This window comes from Temnothorax longispinosus, chromosome 5 (assembly GCF_030848805.1).
Source record: "Temnothorax longispinosus isolate EJ_2023e chromosome 5, Tlon_JGU_v1, whole genome shotgun sequence".
NCBI lineage: Eukaryota > Metazoa > Arthropoda > Insecta > Hymenoptera > Formicidae > Temnothorax > Temnothorax longispinosus.
In genome coordinates, this window is record NC_092362.1 from 19,038,829 (window position 1) to 19,061,561 (window position 22,733).

General features: G+C 36.5%; 1 protein-coding gene and 1 long non-coding RNA gene across 4 annotated transcripts in view; one reads left to right on the forward strand and one right to left on the reverse strand.

Annotated features, from left to right (window-relative positions):
* LOC139812673 (uncharacterized) overlaps positions 1-22,733 on the forward strand; it is an 81,875-nt gene that overhangs the window by 2,008 nt on the left and 57,134 nt on the right. The gene's annotated exons all lie outside the window — the stretch shown is intronic.
* Positions 788-22,402, reverse strand: Wwk (white walker). 3 transcript variants are annotated; one of them, XM_071777667.1, is made up of 16 exons: positions 22,052-22,402; positions 14,102-14,187; positions 11,633-11,793; positions 11,258-11,534; positions 10,948-11,136; positions 10,560-10,745; positions 10,168-10,320; positions 9,662-9,797; positions 9,088-9,143; positions 7,968-8,042; positions 7,586-7,903; positions 5,560-5,757; positions 4,820-5,111; positions 4,222-4,515; positions 3,519-3,789; positions 788-3,326 (listed from the first exon to the last, which is right to left on the reverse strand). In XM_071777667.1, exons 1-16 carry the CDS (start codon positions 22,293-22,295, stop codon positions 2,774-2,776), a joined length of 3,489 nt encoding a protein of 1,162 aa, XP_071633768.1. In that variant the 5' UTR covers positions 22,296-22,402; the 3' UTR covers positions 788-2,773. The 3 variants fall into 3 exon arrangements, with proteins under 3 accessions (XP_071633768.1, XP_071633769.1, XP_071633767.1); XM_071777668.1 differs by having other exon boundaries at positions 4,222-4,536; positions 7,631-7,903; positions 22,052-22,401; XM_071777666.1 differs by having other exon boundaries at positions 4,222-4,536; positions 22,052-22,401.

The following is a 22,733-nucleotide window of genomic DNA, read 5'->3' on the forward strand; positions in this document are numbered from 1 at the left end:
ATAAAGAGAGAATGCGAAATAGTTTAATAGTTCATTTAACAATAAAAATGAGATTAATAGAATCAAAAGGAGAACCTGAATGTATTAATGTTATTAAATTATTATTTGTCTCAAATATACTAAAATAGACTAAAATTTTTTTTCAATTTAAAAAAATATCAAAGTGAAGTTTTTTTTCTTATTGATAATAGAAATTAGAAGAAAATACTTATATTAGAGTTGGATCTTAATAAAAATAATTAGTTTTATATATATTAGAAAAAATTATTGAAATAATTAGGTTTTTGTTAAAGTTGCTGAAATAAATAAAAAAAGAAAGCAACTTGATTTATACACATTTTATGATATGTAACTATCATGCTCGGTTGACGCAATTATTACTACTTTTATAACAAAAATAGATTGAAACCACATTGTTTCACATAATAACTATCTTGACGGGCGCGGACACTTAGCACTTTTTAATCTTTTTAAAAAAAGTAATTCTTTATGCTGATAATTTAGTCGCAGATTGCTGTAAGAAAAAATTATTTACAAATAAAAAATCACAATTGTTCTGATCAATGATCATCTATTGTCATCTCATGATCTTTTGCATTTCGATGATTCAATCAAGAATTTAAAATTAAATATAACTAGGAAATATTTAATAAAAATTATCGAAACTTTTTTAAATATCTGCAAGTTTTGGAAATCTAATTTTTATTATTTTATGACTTAAAAAATTAAAATTTTAAAGTTATTTGTGTATTATCTTCGGGAACAAAGGGAAGAAGAACGCAATTAGTATTTTGTAGAATATTTTTATTGGCTCAATTCTCGTGTTTTATACAAAACATCTAACAAACACAGATGCTTCCGGCTGAATTTATTCCGACCTGCCTTTACGAAAAGCGGCTAATCTATCAATTTTTGCATCTAATGCACTTGTGTCTCGCAATGTTTCCGAAGAGTACGCTACGTACAACGCGATTATCGGTTTGCTCAACAGTGCTTAATGTGGATGCATATAATGGTTAATTAATACTAAGCTAGCAATATTGGTAAATGTAATAAAATGTCATGTATCTGTGTTTCTTTTGTATGTATATGAGCGTGTACTTGTGTGTAATACTCAACAACTCTGCGCTAAAGTTCAGCCGCGGACGGGGACATGAGGCTAGGCCATGGAAATCGATTTTACAATTTCTGCATAACATTTTTCGCTATATACAAAAACGATCACTAGATCCTGTAACTTGTGTCTGGACGAAGAGCTTTGCGTGCACCATACGCTTTGTCTTTGACTCTAATCTCATCGCCGGTGAGTTTCACGTGGCCGCGAACTCATCTTGCATTCCACGCGTGTGCGTCCGATCTTAGGGACGAAGACGTGAAACTTTGAGAGGCGACGGTGACGACGCGGATGGTCTCGACAATATGATATGCCTTCGTAGAGATCTATTTAGCAAAAAGTTCGTTTAATCCATTAATCCCTAAAGTTTTATAGATTAATTAACAATTTATTACCGCAACAACAACAAAGTTCCCTCCTCCAAGTTTTTTCGTTGAGTTTCACGCCTATACTCGGCGGCTCGCTGTTCAGCGAGAGTGTAACCGGATATACTTTACAAATCTTGTCCGAGAGGACCTTCGTGACTATTCCAGCCGGTTTCCGGTATAACTTTTTCACCGCGAACGGGATCGGATCGTTGCGTGCGACTGCACCATCGGGATTCCATTACACGCGCGTTATGGAGCACAGTCGAGGATAATCTAATTTCGGCGTAGAATACTTACGGCACGAACGGAACAATTGGAAGCTCAACGATCTACGGTGTCGAGCGACCTAAGCTAAGAAAATGTGCTATTTAGCAGAGCATCGAATCGAAGTAAAATTAGAATTATCGAAATGGATACGTTCGGTTTCGGAACTGCGCGTTGAAGCATTTCGGAGAAAAATTTATAATACAAGAATTTTACACGATTAATTTCCATGGATTAATTTCAGCCGTCAATATGCACGTGTGTTTCGAGAGGATAGTCTATTTATAATTATTTACAATAAAAATCTCCGCAAAAATTGGAGTTCAAGAAGTTCTTAAAATTAACATATATAAAGCAATGTACTTTTAGGTATATTTAAAATTAGTGATATAAGTTTCTTTTTCGTTAAAATTATTGCATCAGTTTTTTGGAATTGGTAAAATTTGCGTCTTTTTGCTTTTCTGTCTGAATTCAATACTCTGTAATCTCCCGTTCCGTGAAATTATTTCGCCACAAATTAGCGACATTTTTATTTTTATCTTTTCGAAGAAGCAATAGTCATTTTTACAACTTTATGTTATTATCCGCGATGTCGTCTAAAACCGCGCGAATCCGTGTTTGAGGATTTTCAATCCTTATCGCGGGACGTTGCCATTATACCTGCACAGATCCATCGAAAATATGTCACGCGTGGTCACTTCCGGAACCGAACCGAGCCGGAGACCGCGGTTCGATGCCCTGAGCTTAGAGAGCGGTATCGGGAGTAGTTTCTACGGAATATCACCTATAGGATCCTTGTGTGTTTTTTCTGCGATGATTCGTTAATTGTGCGCCTTTCTCTCTCGTCCGGTAACGCGGTACCTGCACGCGGCCGTCGGGATCTTTCTCTCTCTTCGTCGCGATTCAATTAACGCGGAGAACGTGATCTCACCGTCGGTTGCGCAAACCCGCGCGTGTCGCGGTACGCGAACGGCTCTCTACGGTAGCGTGGAAACAAAAGTGTTAAGAAAAACAAGTCGTCAAGCGGCTAATGATTCGGCCGGCGCATTTCCATGGCCGCGATGTCGTCCACGGAGATAAGCTTTTCTATGGGGATGCACGAGAGCTCACCGCCGACGCACGATTGCGGCTGTTGCCACCTGGCCTCCCTTTCCGCCTCCTTGGCCTTAAGCTCGGCCTCCCGTGCGCGGCGTTCCTTCAGCTTTAGCGAAAAGATCGCCACCGAGCGCGCCCGTTTCATTAGGCTTTGCTTCACGCGCGTCTTCTTCGCCTCCCGGTCCTCCTTCGACGGTTTCTCCTCCTCCTGACTCGAGATAGTTTTACTGGAGTCCGACAGCCCGCTCGAGTCCTTCTCTTTTTCGGCGGTATGGGACTGCCGTTCGCGATGTTCGTGCGTTTCCCGTTGATGATGCTGCTGCTGTTGCTGCTGTTGCTGCTGCTGTTGCTGTTGCTGCTGTTGCTGTTGCTGTTGCTGTTGCTGGTGGTATTGCTGCTTCTCCGTCTTCTCGCGCGCTTTTTCCTTTTCGGGCGAGAAGCGGAACTTCTGGTTCCTATGAGCCACCGCCCACGGTGGTGCCGATCTTTAAGTAGGATACTAATATATTAGCATCGAAATATAAGGAACAAGAATGAGCTATTAAAAAAATTAATGTATGTAAAAAATATCTTCATATTAAGAACAAAGAAAATATTCAAGGTTTTTGATCAGATAAATGTGCAATCAGAGCGCATATTTTATCACAGAAAAACCGCGTATATCTTATTCCTTGTACCTGAGGAGATCGCTATCTGAGGAAGATGCGAGTTCTTTGGAGACGATGCAATCGGTTGACCTATGCAAAGTTAATTCCTCCTCCCGTCCGCTTACCGCAGCGGCACCAGTAATTTCGGAGTCGCTCGATTTTCGTGCACCTGGCTCCAGACCTAATCGACGTACCCAATCGACGCCGCCGTGTGGTCCGATGGTCAAATGATGGCCAAACTGATCGTTGTTACCGGACGCTTCCGGTTCGTTGCTCATCAACCACTCCCTCGAGCGTCTTCCTATTGAGAAACTTCTCATCAACGCGAATATTTATCCGCTTGATGAGGTCTTCCGCGTGATCCTCGATTCAGAATTTTTGTGATAGATATTAACGTGTCATCTGCTTAGCGAGTTTCATATATTTTATCGTACACAACAGAATTCTCATCATGAGCATATAATGGTAAAATATTCCGTAATGATTAAAAATAAAAATTATATTAATTATTTTGATTAGCACACTTTTTACTTTACATTGTTATTTAACTATTTCTATTATTCAAAATTTTGTATTAGATGACATTTATTGTTTTTATGTTTTAAATATAAAAAAAAATAATTAATAAGATAACTACGGTGGCAGAGCAACATGTTAATTACATTAAAATGATTTGAGCGTTACATAAACTTTTCTCATATAAAATCTTTCATGCGCGTTTGGAAAACCGAACCTCGTTCGCCTCCGGGTATAGAACATCTCGGCGTGTTACGAATGTCCCGGGTGACGTTGGAATTGCCCTCGGGTAGGAACGGGCTGGTCTCGCTGCTGCTTCCGCCGCTGGGGGTCCCGGCCATGGGTGGTGTTTCCGCGATCCTCGGCACCGACGCGGACGCGGCGCTCGGCGTTGTCGGCCCGCTTGGCGTATGGGCGGTGGAGGCCAGGGTCGGCGTGTCAGCACGGCTGGACATAGTCGGGTAGCCGGTGCGGTCGGAAAGCAAGTGCTGCTCTTCGCTCTCTCCGTCTGCTGGACTCACCACGAATCTCCCTGAGTTCGAGCGAAATTAATAGCAGGTAGGAGGAAAGGATGCAATGCGACAGGCAAAGCGATTAACACTTTCTTGCTGATAAGTGCGCGGAGATCATTGGCGAACTATCGCAGGATACTGGACAGGTAGTCAATGGCCACTGGATCGGGGAAGATGAAATTGGGATACGAAGATATTTTAATTTTCTCGATGAAGTCGTATAAAATAGCTTCGATTAGTATGTTAGGTGATAGGCAGATAGTATACATTGAGTTGAGCATCACGTAAAGATGAATTATGTACCTATCACTGTCGTTGGTTGTTGTTCTGGTGACGGAGTCGAGGATAGCCTTCGGACCGCCTCACGTCTTAAGAATTCCACTTTAGCCATCTCGGTGGCGACCCAATGAGGTATATCGGGAATCGCGCAAATAATCACAAATCGAATAGCGAACATTATGTGCTCCAGTGCCACGATTAGTAAAATCGTTTGCGTTGCTGACATCTCCGGAAACATTCGTTGTACCTGCCCGCTCAGTCCGATTAGGGCGCAGTTTACCAAAATAGCGACCAAGCCCATCGCCTCCATGGCGTTCTAGCAAAGTTGCAAAATTAAGCTTTGTATTGGTTGAACTATATTTTTAATCTACGCGCAATGTATTTTCCTAATTTAACTTCGCAGATGGATTTAGCACGCAAAAATAAAAGAAGGAATATATTCTATTTAACTTTGATTTTTCAAATTACAATTATTTCTCACTCAATATTTTACTTCTGTTGCGATAACTGCAATAACGACTTTTTAATAGAGATTAATGATATTGTAAGAGTTTCTATTGGAACCTAAAGTGCTCATTTTGAGTACTCTCTGTAAAGAGAAGTAGATGAATAATTAATACAACATAAAAATAAATAATTAATTTATAAAATCAGATGTGATAAATATTTATTAAAATTTTTTTTAAATTATTTTGCTGGCTAAATTTATTCTGAAATTTACACTCGCGTACATTATGAGTTTTCGGAAATCGTTCTTCACTTACCTGCCATGTGCCGATATTCGAGACCCTACGCCCGAAAGGTCGTTGAAGTACGAAACACAGTTTGAACGCGTCGCCGCGCAATTCGAGCAAATTCCCAAGTAAAGCGGCCATCGCAGCCAACGGAAATGCGGAAGAGAAAAGACAGACGTATCCCAGTTGCGATAACATTTCCAGATGCTCTGAAAACGCCCCGTCATACTGCAAATTAATAATTATTTATTAAGATTTCACACAAAACATCTTCGTGATTGTTGCAAAAATTTTGTTGCAAGAAGATTGTTGAAAGATTGTCTATATATTACAAAACTTACTTAAAGATATTCTTATTAAACTATATATAAATTTATATATACATTTATATATTCTTATATATTACATTATATAAATTTATACATATATTTTTAGCACGTTTTTTACCCTGCTATAAATAGAAACGTAATTATTTTATTATCTGGTTTATACATATATAAAATGTATAAGTATAAAGACATTTTCTACATATTTATATATCTTTATAGCTATTAAATGCTTAAAAAAATCACAATTTGCTAATTCTATTGTATATATTTAACCCTTAAATGCCACACCTCTCAAGAATCTCGTAAATGACACATGGAGTCTAAAAGACCCCAGCATGAAAAATGTCTCCTTACTCATTGATTTTTTGATATTTAGTTATGAAAATTATTTTCAATGTTGTTCAAGGCTTAGAAAAGAGAATAAAATGCTTATATTGTTAAAATTTCAATTTCAACATAGTATAACAAATTAAGTAAACTGAGTACTGCTAAGTGTACAACCGGGTAGGTCAATCACTCAACTATCATCAATGGGAGCATGCCGAGCATGAGCTCCATTTTTGGGGGGAACATTTGAAAATATATCATTGTAAAGGGTCTGGGGTCCGCTGGACCCCGGGTGGCATTTAAGGGTTAAATAATTATATGTAGAAGAACTTTTAAACTAACCTGTCAATATTTGGCAATGAAATAAGTAATGCAAGTTTATTTAATATTATTAACTTAATAAAAATGTCTAACACGATGCTAATAAAGTGTATATATTCAGTGTTTATCTTTGAATAATTAAAACACTCAATAACTTATCTTGGTCGTGGATCCACGTGCATTTAAAGTAAATTAAATTTTGGCAAGACGAAAATTGAAAACATGAGGGTGGGCTCTGCGTGATAAGCCGTGAGAACTTTGTTTATTACTTTCGGTCACTCTGCATAATTTGAAACTTACGTGATATTGAAAAATATAGGCGGAAATATTCCGACATTTTATCTAAAGAGTTGGCTCTAAGAGTTACTTAGAGCTGAATAAACTTTTTTCTAACAAGCCAAAACAACGTAAAATTTTTGGATTTTATATAAAATTATATAAAATTTAATATTTTGATCAAATGTATAACATTGCTATAACAATCAAATGCATTTTAAAAATAGTTTAATTAGTAAAAATTATGCAGTTTGCATTTTTAAGAAAAATCGCAATTATTCATGACAGAAAGGATTGGTCTTTAATGATAGGATGAGTGTGTGATATTACCTTCCTGGTGGATACCTGTGCGTCGTCGGTGGAATGGGTGTGAAACGGGAAAAATCATTAAAATTCTGCAAAAAGAAACGACCAACAAACGCAACACGGCATTGACATTACTATTAATAGTTCGGCTCAATTGTCATGCGATAGAATGCGCAGAGTGCAGTCTGAGCGGAAAGAAAGGGCGGAAAGATCATAGAGGCGAGATAAATGGGTCGATCTATGATACGACGCGTTCGATTCACTCGCAGTCTCGTACGACACCCTCGAGACCTATTCAAGGAGAGAGACCTTGACAAGACAACTGAAGCACCCATCAAGCGTAATCTCGATAGAGAGACGCATCTCTATATAGTTTTCTTTATTTTTGTACACATTGCGTTTTCGATTGCGAGTGCTTCGAAAGTCGTGCGTATATGCGTGTGCGGCATAGTGCTCCCAGAAAAACGAAAGAGCTATTGGCTAAATCTAGACCAAACCTTGAACGTAACGTCACTAAGTAGAGAATTAGTGGGATGCCCTACTCTGTAGAGGGAACTCTCCAGTTCTGCCTGGCTGACGTTCCGCGGTTGCTTCGATTTGCCGCTGTCAGGTCGTTCGTCCTTCTCCTCGTTGTCCTTACCGCCTTGTATCTCCTCGCCCTCCTGGCCGGGGGGTGGCCTCGCCTCGCTGGGACTCAGGGCCCCGAACAGCTCGAAGCTTAGCCGCGCCAGTCGTAGTTGTTCGACCAGATACGGCACCGCGGATTCCTTCAGATTTCCAATTACCTGGCGAGCTATGAGCAGAGCCGCCAATTGCTGAAACGGAAATTTATATTCTCATGTAATTGTAATACATCGCGGGGGAGATAGAGATTCTCACCTCCTTGAGTCTCTCTTGATCTTGAAGATAGAAGGCGATGTAAAACAGCGATAGGAAGGAGTTAACAAACTGAAACTGAAATGTAGGATAGTCGTTGCAGATTATCTGAAGATCGCAGTGGCGTTAACACACATACACCATATGTACAAAAGGTACACAAAAGCGCGGTTACGAAAGGCCTGTGATGTATAAGATTATTAAGCGTAAGCAAAAAAGTGTTCTTTTGCGAAAAGAATGTTCATGCAGCGACAGAGACAGCCAGAGCAGGCACATCTGCTTTAAAATAAAAAGCTTGAAGTCTATATTGTATTTTTCAAAATGTCCACCTCTAATATACAATTATTTTCTTTAAACATTGCCGTTAGTTTTCAATTAATTTATGGTAATTGTGTAAGCTCATTTGTGTGAATCGCAGATTAATGTGATTGAATAAAATTAACCGAATTAAAGAAATTACTTTTATTTTTAATTATAGAGAATTTTATAATAAGTGAACAAGTAGTTTAGAAATCTAATGTTTATTTTATTTTAAGTATTGTATATTTTATTTATATTTTACATAGAATTTATTATGTTTATTCAAAATTCAAATATATTGTGTAAAAATAATTATGACAGAATAACTTGAGATTAAAAATTATATTTCTACAAGATTTTTTTTTAGAAGAAAACTTCTCTATTTATACAATGACATTGTACAGTACATCCAATGAATTTTTGTGAATAAAGAAGTGAGTATAGTTTAGTAATTATACCACAGCACGCAGAATACTATAAAGCTGCTAAACTTCTTTGAATATAATGTTACATTTTATTTCGAGGATCAATGCAGAATTAATTCTTGATTGAAAAATAAATTGCACAAAACGATTAATAATAATAGTTGTGAAGTTAAGCGATTCAAGCAAATTAAAATTACGTCATTTCGTATATTATAAATAGCTATTGACAAAGTTTTTTTAATTCGATTCATGGCATACCGTCAAAATATTGTATGTGATAACATAAGTCAAAAATGATGAATACTATTTATTGCGTTTAATTAGAGGAGGACATGTGTACAACGTTTAGCACAACATTTATATTCTATTCGTTGAAAATGGAGAGTTCTTCTTATTACCAGTGCCACTTTGTAGATCAGATGATTCTCGTACTCGGTGTCTAGTCGATAGTTTTCTGCGTCCAACACACAAAAATCACAAATACTATCTACCGCACCATGAACGCTCTCCAAAACTTAAATGATAACGAAACTGTATCTATATATAGTATGTCACGGGTTTAACCACATAAAAAAAAACAGAGCAACAATAATCTCTCATGTAAATGTATGATGTTCTTGTTACATAATCTTTCAATTATTCTCTAGAAGAAGCTAAGCCGTGGAAAAATTATTGAAAGTATATGCTATGCTTTTGAACTAGACGTGCACAGTGTACCGTAGAATACACATATCGATGCGAAAAAGTCGGCAAATGGCAATTGTTCGTATTTTGAGTCGCACGGAGATACGATTATGTCGAAAGAAAGAGAGGAAGAGAGATAGAAAGAGAGAGAGAGAGAGAGAGAGAGAAAGTGTGTGTGAAAAAGAGAGAGTAAGAGAGAGAGAGAGAGAGAGAGTGAGAGAGGGGGAAGGAAAGAAAAGAAAGAGAAAGTGTAAAATACAGGGACTCGATTATCATTGGGATACATACCCAAATCATTTAACCACACCGCGACTTTGAAGTACGCTTCGTCCATTAATGCAATCACCACCGCAAGTAACACCTTTGGCACGTAACTAAGCCAGAATCCATAGCCTCCAGATTCAAGATGCGCGTCCCACCAATCCTGTAATTTTGCGAAGTCAAACAAGTCGAAGAGTTATAGTAATATATTTATAGTAATATAAATTTCACAATTTTTTCAACTTTCTTCTTTGAAAAATGAGTGCAAATGAATTGTACATTTATTTATTCTAAACATATATTCAGCATAAATAAGTCAGTGACAAAAAATAAATATTTTTTGCCATTTGTACTTAGTAAGTTTCTGATTTAGATAATTATTATATTAACGTCGTTTTTCTGTTTCTACATAATCAAAATCTTTATCTTATATATGAGAAAATAAGTCTTTAAACGATCTTAATATAATAATTTCCCTATAATCAATTTAAACTTTTTTACGATTAAAAACTGTGCAATACACTTATACGTGCCTGTATCTGAAAACTCAGAATCATAACGATGAAGACGAAGAGTAAACAGATTGCGATAATAGGAACGCTCACTAAGTACCGAAACATGTTTCTTCGCCACCTGGGATACGTCGGTTCCAGCCTACCCGTCACTGGTGAGACTTCCAAAGTTCCCTGAACACAGTTAGGATTGAATTGATTAAATTGATCAAACCTCTCGAACGGGCTTTACAAGTGGACTTTTGTCAAAAATCCGTCGCGTATATCCTCTATATTTTCACTTGTACGGCGTATATAACAAAAAAGCATATTCTGTTCGCTGTGCAGCTTTAGACGCTGGAGTAGCACACTACGGCGTTACCATATGCCGACATCGGCGTGCTAAGGCTTAAAAATGTTGGAAAAGTTCTTACTGTAAACAGAGGTCTAGGCTCGACCAATAAATCGTCCCTCTGATCCAAAGTGCCCCACCTGTACGCCAATTCCGCGCCCCTCCTTTTCCACGTCTCCAGGTATACGGTAGCCCATATCACGTTGAACACCGAAAACAGAACGTACGCCACGTCCTCCACCGCTTGGTTCCTACCGATGATGCCGACCTAAACAGTCGGGATTCGATTGTTACTTATTTTTGCTTACCTTTGAATCCCAGAGCATTCCGTTGTCTGAGAATCCGGTTTATTTTACATTCAAATTTGCCATTAGTTTCGTTTTATTCAGTTTATTAAATAAACAAGATATATTATACACACTTGCTCTATACTCGTTGCTTGACTAGCGATACGTGAGACTTGTACGTACCCAGTATATGACACCCACTGCAGCTGGAACGATCAAAGCGGTGGTGTAGTGGCCGAGCCAGGCAAAGTACATGGTGATTTTCACCCCGAAGTATTTACAAATATCATCCAACGGTTGAGGGCTGAGGAACGCGCGGACCCAACTCCGTTGCAGTTTCTCTAACGCGGGTAATTCGTGAAGAGGGAAGACCTGACGAAAGCAGAGTCGCGTCACGGATCTCCCCTTCGACGAGATGAGATTCCTTGAATCTCGTCTCGTCAAAGGAGGTGCGAACGGGGCACGGTCAAATCAACATACGCATATATCGCACCTGAGAAATAATACCGGATGAAATGCACTTTGGGATAATCGCTTGACCCTCCACCATCTTAAGACCGGGTAAACTGTGGAGATCCTGAGGGCCGGCCCTCAGGGTGTGAAGTAGGTGCAGAACAAGGGACTGCCTTTCCTGCGTAGTGAAGAATCGGATCTCGTCGTCGCTACCTTCGAAGCAGTTAGCCTCGGAGCCGACGAACTCCTTAAATCCACCGCCAAATTCCTGTCTCAGGGATTTTGGAAGATGCACCTCCTCGGCTGCCTTGAGCAGACTGCGTGCCGATCGAGTTACACGTATGCGACTGATCCTTACACGCGCGCGATTTTCGTTAAAGCGTACCTTATATTCTGTCGAGAAACGGATACTTACACGCTGAACGGTGCCGTAATGTAAAACCCGTAACTGTCCGACGAGGCGTGATGTCGCACGTGAACTATTAGCCCCGGGGTTCCAGCCCGGAGCCGACCTAGGAGCCACATCAAGGTCTCGTCGTTCGCCCCGCTGGGGAACATCATGACTACATCGCATTCCTAAAAGAAGTCAAATTATTGAGTTTTTTGCGCATGATTTACGTGACAGAAAGTGATTGAATTTTGCAACATCCATCTCTCTAAATATATAATCTCTATATCTATATAGATAGATTTATTATATACATCTAACGTGAATATAATAAATAAAAAATAAGTACATTTTATAAAAAGAATTTTTATAAATTTAAAAAGTTTTTATTCTGCATCTATATCGCACGCGGTAATAATTTGTAAGGATCGAAAGAAAAAATTGTGGAACAGCATATTAAGTTTATTGGACGACCACATAAATCCATTAGGTACGGCTTTCCGAAGAATAGTTCAACGGTCTTACACGTTTCGTTTCGTGAAGTATTAATGGTCTCCAACGCGACTGAAAAAAAACCACTCGAGGGTCTAGTGGTGTGGCCAAATAAGTTACGTGCATTACTAGGTCAGCCGTGTTATCGGGATATCGTTGTATGCGAATTGGCAATATCAAGCGCTATACTAGTTGGATTTCAGCCAGCTTATTCTGATTCTCGAGCGTTAAGATTAGGCGTGGAAACTACTGCGAGTCGAAAAAAGTAGACATTATATTTAGGAAAGGAAAATAGTTATACATATACGCGATGAATTAATTCCTTTTGGACAAGAAATTGCTTACCATCCTGACTTAATTATCCACTTTAATAGTATGGTGCCAGCAATAATTCTCTTTCTCTTTTTCTCTTCCTTTCTTTATATAATTTATATAAGATAAATTAATACTGCATAACGATAATAACTCTTCTCATCTTATTTGATCGAAAAAATTCGAGATATGTAATATTATTTACTGCAAAAAAATACTGCGTCGCAGCAAAAATATTCTTTAAATATATACATGCTATAATTTCCAATTGTACTCCAAAATGTATGTTATTTCAAATAATGGAAACGAGTATCGTTATGAAAACAATTAGTTTGCAAATCACGTGCAAATATGCAGATTCTGTAGATGATATTGCATATTACGATACCTATTGCATTTACATAAGTTGAACAGATGACTCTAAATGACATTTTTAAGAGAGAGAAAGAGAAAGAGAGAAGTGGAAAATTTTGAAACTTTTATTGAAAATAATATATTGTAAAAATTATTGTAAATGTCTTATATTTCATAAAATAATATGCTCAAGATAAATTCATTTTCCATCGAGCTAACACGACGAAAATCGAATTCGCAATTCAAGACGGAGATAGTAGGACAAACCAAATAGTATAGAATCAACAATGTAGCTTGAAAGGGTAAACATCGCGAAGTTCTTCGGTACCCACTAATAGCTTGACGATCGATATTATCACTTTCGTAGAAACAGAACTACATACCATAATCTTTAACGAGTGTTGTTCACAGAATGTTCAATTCGATGATCCAATTTACAGAAGAGACTTTTTTGTTTGTGTTTTTAAGAATAAAATTTAGAATTAGTATTCTTGTTAATAGATATATGTGCCAACGTGTTTCTTTTATCAGATTAGATTTTCGCGGTGATATCATTGAACGACCCTGCATACCATGATTGATGAAGATAGTCACGTACACGAGGAAGAAATAGAGATACTTGAGTACCTGTCGCTAATGGCGACACACAGACGCTACCGTTATCGCTGTGACCACAGCAATCGAGTGTTAAAAGGATATTATATAAACGATATTACATTACCAGTCGAGAAAACTAGCATTGCCTTTTATCATAAAAGAGCATTCGCGCATTAAACTCGTACAAAATGACCGGAGTGAAACGTGACGCGTACCTCACTTCTTTAATAACGTTTGGAATCGATAATTTACCTGTAAATAACGTTGTGTTGCATTACGTAAAATTATTCCGTGACATTGACACATAAAATTTATAATTAAATTTATTTCGAGTATAATTGTAATTGGACAAAACTCGCCAATTTCTCCACTTTATGAAATAATATCGAAATTGAAGTATTGTCTGTGCAGCAAAACGTTTGCCAAATAATATCTCGCCAAATTTGATATCGAATAATATTTCGCGAAGTTTGACGTTGAATATTATTTAATATTCAAAAACATCTTTATTAATAACTTATTTAATCTAGTTATTACATTCCAACGACAGTCATAACATTTTACATCCGCTGCTGTGATGTCGACTAAAAGATACGAATTTCCGACGAGACTTCCTTTCACGGAATTATGATGTTATCTATACGATGTCGAATGAATACTTAATAGTTTTTACTCTTGCCTATCATGAAAATTACTTTCGATCCATTTAACTGTGTGTTTAATAATACTTAAAATACATACCTGAGTAGGAACCTTTTGTATCCATAGGCGGCGGGGGGTCATTAAATGGCCTGTACATGGTATTTTCCGTCTCAAAAGACGGGACGCTGCAAACAGAAACATGTAACCGTTGAGATTATATTAAATTTAAGTTTTAGGCATGACATCGTCGATTCATATTATTGATTGCACGAAGAATTATAACTTAGAGATGAATGAAAATTTCAAGTCTTAGTACGCGCGTGGCTTCTGCAAAATTTAATATTCCCAATTTTATTTATTGACATGGCACGGGTGTGTAATTCCTTTTATTTTTAACTGACATGAGTCGCCTTAGCTTCGTGTGGGCGTATACCCTTTTTAAAAATTATTCTTCGAATTATTCAGGTTGTATCTCGACCATGTTATCGAGAAAATAAATTTATGCACACTGCAACATTGAACGGCGATTCCTTAAATAGATTAGCTATACGTTTTTGTATTGAAAATATTACAAATCGTTACAATAAAAAGCGACCGCGTATCGTATATTTCTAATGAAAAAGAGCGCGCCAATTTCTTTTTCTCGTGCGAATTTTCTCAAGTATTATAAATATATGTTTAAACTTTCATTATTAGAGCATTTCTTTTTTTACATTTTTTACAAACTATATGTTGCTATAAAATCATTATAAATATATGTTTAAACTTTCATTATTAGCATTTCTTTTTTTACATTTTTTACAAACTATATGTTGCTATAAAAAAATAAAAAGATAGCGGCTATTTTTGCATGGAACAGATAAGCCTTGTATAAAAGAAAGAAAAAAATGTATTTTTAAATATTCGGTGCATTATTTGGATAATCTAATAAGATAATGATTATAAAAGAAATGATTATATTTGTTATGACGTATATATTTCGGTTTTGTACACTTTGGGTGCGTTTCGTTTCACGCATGATGCGCATAATGCATCACTTATCCTTGTTTAACATACGGTGAACAACAAGGATAAATGATGCATTATGCACACATCATGCGTAAAACGGAACGCACCCTTTGTTTGTGAAAAAAATGTACAAAAATAATTGCCGAGGAATAACGTTTCGCCGTTAGGGTTGATTCCTCTGACGTCAGTTAACTTCAGTCGTAGTTTGATTGTCTCTCTTGTTTGCCAAAAGGGATGGAGAAACAATTAAACTACGGTTAAAGTCAATTGATGTGGTAAGAATCGGTTTCTCTCGACACGTGTAACGAAAACCAAACGGTAAATTATACCGCTGCGCAAGGGATGCGACCATTAATCTCGTATACCTACAAACGTGTAATGACAAAAAATCCGTCGACAAGATAAAGTATGTGCGATTACTTTGAGCGAACTCGAAGGTATCTAGCGTAGGCGTGAAGATGGGCATCCATCTATGTCGACCACAAAACTTTAAAGCTCTCATCGGTATACACTGTCGTTAAAAGCTTAAATTTCGAGTTTACAAGAAACAGGTTTTTACTAGAGAAAGATGAAATATTTGTTACCTCTTTTGCTTTACATAAAATTAGACATTAATGCTCACACAGTTTGCACTTTTTATTTCTCATTTAAATAATTAACAGAAATTTTAATTATTACCTAATTAAGACCATGTACCATACAAAACACACAGTAATATTTTATTTTTAAATTATATTTATTAAATTTTTTTAGGTACATATAAAGATTTTGTTAAATTGCGACTTTAAGGAGGATAGCACTATATGATATAGACTCTAAATCGTTGTTTCTACTAAATTATTATTTTTGAAGCTTTTCGTAAAATATATAGAGACATTATAGCGTAAATGATGGCAGAGAGTTCCAACACAGTAGTTGGAGATTGCTAATGCAAGCGTACCTGAATTATTCCGTATTTTGTACCCTGTTATCTCTCATTGTCAGTGCAGGAATATAATTTGATTTATGATTTTCACCAACACTATCCACGGTTTCCATGTGCGATAATATCAGAGCAATCAAGTTATGATTATACAAGAGATCTCTTCTTATAGTATCTTTTTTATTTCTTTTGCATTTTTATATTCTTTATGCAATTAAAAGAAAAACAATGTATTAAATAGATAAATGTTCTGAAAAGGAAAAATACACTTCCAATTTACCACGTGACATGGTGTGAAGGCATAAATATTAGTTCTTCTAAGCCTCGTGACATGATAATTTATGTGCAAATATTGGTTCCTCTAGTCCCGTTGTAGACCTCAAAACTAGTCTTCAGAAAGATCTTGAGAGATTCTCGAAATACGAGAATACTAAGAAATTTCTTCTACTATATTACATAATACACGTATTTCGAGAATCTCTCAAGATGTTTCTGAATAGACTAGTTTTGAGGTCTACAATGGGACTAGAAAAACCAATATTTGCATGAATTATCATGTCACGAGGCTTAGAAGAATTGTTTACAAAATAAATTTTTTTATAAACAAATTATACGTATATATATTATATATATATATAATTAATTAGTAGGATGTTTGGTACTAGAAATAAATTAATAGGTTCTGTTAGTTTTATTGCTCTTTTGATTATTAATGCTCTGGTACGCACGGGCTCGCGCGAAACTATTTGAATAATTAATAACTCGCGAGCCATCAGGTCGGAAATTCGCACCTCTGAGATCTAGAGTATACGCCGTGGTTAAGCTGCCTCGGAAGGTCCCCATTCCGATTCCCTTTGGATGAATCGTCGCTGAAATGCTACCACCGCATCTCATTTCGGTGGGGGGATGGGAACGGAGTGAGAATCCCTCTTACGTCACAGCCGCGCATATATACAGATATATATGTATATATATCTATACTTTCGCGGAGAGTGCACGCTGCACGCTATCTACATCTCGTCTGCGGACGGTGCTGCACAAAACGCGGAAATTATGGACACGATCGTCTCGAACGAGAAATCGCGCGTTTCCGTTAAGGACGTCATTTAACACCGTTGATGCGCGCATCATGGATGCACTCGGGCAAAATATTATCTTACGCGGCAATTATGCGAAACATGTGTGTTTTAAAATCGCTTTATTAATTAATACGCATACAACATATTATATAGATTCTTTCCATATCGATTTCTTGATTAGAATACACATCTTTTCTTGATAACAATTTTCTGATTTTGACTTTATTTTTTTTAAGCTAATGAAAATTTAGATATTTCCATAAAATAAGGATGCAAATGCGATAATGTATTTCGAGGGATTAATATAATTTAAAGTTTAGTTGGAAAAATACAAAATAACTCAGAGTTACCGCATCTTATTATCTACAGATTCTTGCAGGATCGCATTATAGATATCGCAATTCTGTTTATAAAACAAAACAATAATTAGATTGTCTCATCGCGATATCTAGCAACATGTCTCGCATATCTCCGCAACATGTGTCATCATATGTCTGATGTAGCTATACGAAATCGTCGGGAGATCTTTTCTGCCTTCTGTTTTTGTGTTGTATATTTTTACTTCGTATACAATCTCTCCAAGAAAAATGTTAACAGGAAACTATCGCGATGACAGATTGAGAAGCTTTATTTACGTCTTTTGGTCCAAATAATTTTTTATCCAAATATTAATCTGTTATTATCTCTTCACCTACTTAAATCTTTAATAAATTTCATATATTTTGCAAGCTGCTACAGGCAAGTTATTCTCATGAAGCACGCCTACAAACAACTATTTGTGCGCCAAGAACTTTTTTTACTGAATAGTCATGCTTCATCGACTTGGTATACTCGGAATGAGGTCAATGCACCTTGTTTACACTTGCAGTCCGACGACATCGGGTAGCGAACGACTTGAAGGTGCCAGCGCATCCATAAAACTATAAAAGCTTTTCCATGTGACGCTTTCTCGAGGAAAAAGCTTTGCAAATATAGTTTGGAATAAAATAGCTTTGTAATAAAATTACGTATGAACGGAGTAAGATTATCTTCAGATATCCTTCTCTTATTTTCACTCTGTCATATTAGATAGTTAACCTAGTTATCGTTCTTGTATTATAGCGTCACCTTGAATAACCATAAATTTTCATATTAAAGATTGTACCATTAATCTTTATATTTCAAATTTTATAATCTTTTAAAATCTTTTTCAGAGATTGGAAATAATCTAAGTATAAAGATTAAGTTTTTTTTTATATTGGCCCTCTCGCTCTTCTCTTTTAATTTTTGATTGGACTAACTTATTACATTGTATCTACATTCGGCTTGTTTCGTGGACTTTTTCTAAATTTCTCGCCTTTAAAAAGTAAGATAAAATTATAGCAAAAATAATTTGCTATAAATATATACATACCTATATTAATATTACATAGTGATTTGACAGAAAGAGATTAGAATGTATATATATATAATAAAGCCAATTTAAAAGTATCTTAGAATTTGTTGTAATAAAATATTAACGTGATAATAATATAATGTGAATTTATTACAGTAACGTGGGATTAATTATAAATTTTCTTTAATATAGAAGGCGTGAATCGATAGGAGAGCTGCATCTTTATTAAACCATATATTATTCTGCATTAAAGCATTTTTACGATCGCATTTGTATTACAATTCGTAATTGCCCAGTAAAAGTCGATTATATTACGATACATATTATAGTATTCTCGTTCAAAATATGTTATACAAGCTATAGGTTCTTTTGCAATTTTCTTAATAGTGTAGTTGTATACTTCAACAGGATATACGCTGTATAAACTTTTTCTTTACTTATTTTACGGAGGAGGATTTAACTTACAAGTTGTCTGGTACTAGTACATCAGAGAAATTTTCTCTTTTATAAGGTCTTCCGGAATAACAAGAAGAAAGTTATAATATCGGAAGAAACATGTATAAAATTAAGAAAAGTATAACATTATATATACAAATCTCAATTAAATTTATGGAAAAGATGAATTGATATAAAAAAATGCATTACACAATAATTTACAAATAAATGAAAAAGTGACGCATTGCGAACAATGACATTCCTATATCACTCAACGTTACAAATTCTTTGCTTTATTGCGAATACCAAACCAGAAGTATAATCCCTGAAACTTGCATTGAAATCGTGATATCAATTATCGTTTCTTCGTTTTAAACTCCATGTAGGTTATTTCAAGCCGTAATCAGTGAATAATACACAATGCGGATGATGTACAATGTGTCACATCATTCGGTTCAATGCGCGATTGTGATGTGACACAAAAACAGGTCGAGTAGCCGTATTCGAGTATTCGAGCAGCACGATTGGAACCGACGCTCCCGTTAACAAACGTTAAGCGTTCCTCTAAACTTTTATGTCTTCTGAGAGCTGTACTTCCTAAGAACACCAGTGATCCTTCAATCTTTTTTAACTTTGCCATTTCACCGAAGTTGTCCCCTTTCAATGTTTATAAAATTCAACAACTGGAAAAACGCACAGTATAGAAATGTCTGATCTAAAGTCCCTCTTTGAATTAATTTGATATAATTAAATCAAGATTTAAGATTAAGATTACTATATTTAAATTAAATACTATTAAAATAAGAGATTGAAAAATATATGTATAAAACCAAGTAGAATATTTTTATTAATTTACATTAAGGAAATTCCGCATCAAGTGTCAAACGAATTCGAGTTAAGTTTGGGCCGATGAAGTTGGGTCGCAGTTCAGAACTAATCCCGTGTGGATTTCGTGCTAATCAAATTTATTACTAAGTTTTTGGGACTTTGATAAATGTGAAAATTTCACGGTTGTTAAGCTAACTAAATTAATCATGATCTTCGTTCTATCGTAAAATGATATAACTTTGTCATATCGAAGATATAATATTGTAAATGTCTTCAGTGCTGACTAAATGTTTCGGAAGATAGAGAATTTTTTAAAGCAAATTTGATTTCTGCGATATAATTAAATTAAATTAAAGATTCGTAAAAATTTGTACATAAATGTTTAAAAAATCTGAGTATACACAAATAAAAAATGTATAAAAACAAATTACTATGTAGGTTAAAGAATGAATATTATATCTTTACATTTATCCAATTTGATGTCCCAGTTGAGTTTTTTTGTTTTGCATGCAATTTTTCAATTTATTTCTATGTAAATTGAAAATTTGCAGTAATTATCAATAAAACGTTAATGGGTTAATGTATTCTTCTTTTGTCGAATACATTTAGTTTGTTTTAGATTCTATTATCAATTAGATTATATATATGTACTAATTATATAATTCTGTAGACGTTATCTGCAGAACGAGCAGTGTACTACTTTTATTACATACAAGTACATAATGCATTCAGTCCACGTGCGATTCTTACGTAATTCCCGTGCGCACATAAAGTACGCCGAATGTTAAAATTGGCAAAGCGTAGGAGAAGCGATGAGAACCAAGTAGAACTGCGGTATTTCCCGAATTACAGCTATTTCTATAAAACTAGATTTTTATGGTAAATAAATTAGTTACAACTCATGAAATATTAAAAAATCTTGTATTACAAAGCGTTTTTTACCATTTTCAGAAAAATACTAAATAATTTATCTTTGATTAAAATATTTAAAATTTATTTCTTTTATTATTTGTTACCTACATATAAAAAAAGGGAATAATTGTTCGATTATTTTTAATTATTATTAAAAATAATTAATTTAGTATCTCTTCCCTTCTATTTAATGATTTAATATATTATTAATAATAACATATATTAAAATTACATTAACGTATTAAATTTATTATTAAATATCTACGTTTTTATTATTAAATATCTACGCAAGCGCCCATTCTATAAATTATTAACATATTTTAAAATTTTTATTTATTTTTTTTTGTTATAGTTTTAGAGGGAAGAAGAAAAAAGTATCTATAACAAATTAAAATTCGACATCGTACTGCCGTTGTACACGTGTAATACATGATTAACAGGAAATTTAAATTTCACGACAGGTATGTTATGACAGACATTTTGAGGAAGATGTTATCGATTAATCGATTAAACATGAAATAACTTCTATTTCACATTCTATCGCGCGAAAGGATCGCGGTGTGTATCTGCGATACATTTACCTATATAGCAACCCGCATGAATGCCATAACAGCAACCATTTCGAAAGTGCAACTGCAACATGGCGGTCTGGAAACAACGAGGTCATCAAAAGAGATGAACATAACATAAAACATGCTTTTTTTGCAAAGATATTTATCATTGCAAATCGAGCGTGGTGTCATTTCGTTGTACCGCCGGAAACCGCATGAATTCATCCGCCCCGAAATTTATGTATTATTTATGAGTTTCGTCATGTTCGCAGATACATCAATAGAGAACGATTCTAGCATACCAAATACATGAAATATATCTATGAAAGCGTTTATACCGAAAATGCAAGGATGCGGAAGTAACCGCATGATGAATTTATCGAATTTATGTTTTCGTGTCGCTTAATGATAACGTTAGGAATTAATATTATGTTAACGCACGTGCTGAATTAGGATACGCTAAATAAACGTTACTATACACATAAAAACATTTGAATTCTAAAATATCCAGATACTTTTTGGGAGAGGGTATACGTTAATAATAAGTTAAATGCGGCAAGTGATTCGATCTATAAGATCTAAATTCGCACCTTATGGTGTCCATCTCTTAATCACGATATTAGAGGGTGCATACGCGTGCATACGCGATCGAGGGACATAGTCGATTCGCAAATCGGTATTAACACACGTCGGTTCGCTCCGCCACGGTTACTTCGTTGAACGAGGCCAGGAACGGATCGGAGAGAGCGTTCCGCCTATCGGGCGGCATCACGGGGAAGGAAGATCGATCCCGATATTCGTGCACCAGAAAGTCGAAAAAGTGATTCGGGACTATGGTATCCGCGGCGACGTGTGGTTGCGTGAGGTTTCGTAAGCGACGATGATGCGGAGGAACGCGATGGTACCGGGAAGAAACGAAGAAGTGGCGCCTTGACTCACCCTTATCGAGGGTCTCGCGGGCCGCGTGTATGACCTTTCTGCGACGGAGACCGTCGCCCGCTAGGGCGCTCGTCATCGCGCTGGCGAAGGTCGCACCGGTGCTCGTCGTCGATGACGCGGTTCTGACATCGTCGCCGTTCGCGCACTCGTCCGCCGTGGACGTGGACGTGGTGGCGGTGGTCGACGCGCGATGATGATGGTGGTGGTCGAGGAGATTGATCGGGGACCCCTCGCCGCCTGGCATAATGTCCCGGACTGCCAGGGACCGTAGTCCTTAGCCGGAGGACCCTTGCGCCTCAACTGAACCGTGACTCCTCTCACTACGTCGTTCTCGCCCGTCCTCTCCCTCTTCGCCTCACCCTCATCCCCAACGGTTTACTCGTTGCACCCACCCTCCTCGTGGCCTCGTCACTCCTCACCCTTCGTCGCTTACCGTGCCACCTAGCCATTCGCTCGCACGATGACGACGATAGGGTGAGATCCCTATACGAGCATCTCCCGTCGTATATCCGGTACCGGAATACCACCCCTCCGTGACGTGGCACCATCTGCGCGAGGGGGGTTGAACTTTGCCGATCGATGACGATGTAAGGGTAGATTTTGGTCGGGGCGCGAGATGAAATTCCTCTTAAGGGTTATTAGAAAAAGTTATTAGAACGGTAGTGTAAATCTTAAAATCAGT

Bases quoted from the DNA above. Each gene is read 5' to 3' on its own strand.
- Wwk (XM_071777666.1), bottom strand. From the start codon at position 22,295: ATGCCAGGCGGCGAGGGGTCCCCGATCAATCTCCTCGACCACCACCAT. The intron at 14,188-22,051 runs GTGAGTCAAGGC...TTCTGTTTGCAG, and splicing joins CCGCGAGACCCTCGATAAGG to CGTCCCGTCTTTTGAGACGG. The intron at 9,144-9,661 runs GTATGTATCCCA...TGTTGGACGCAG, and splicing joins GGTGTGGTTAAATGATTTGG to AAAACTATCGACTAGACACC.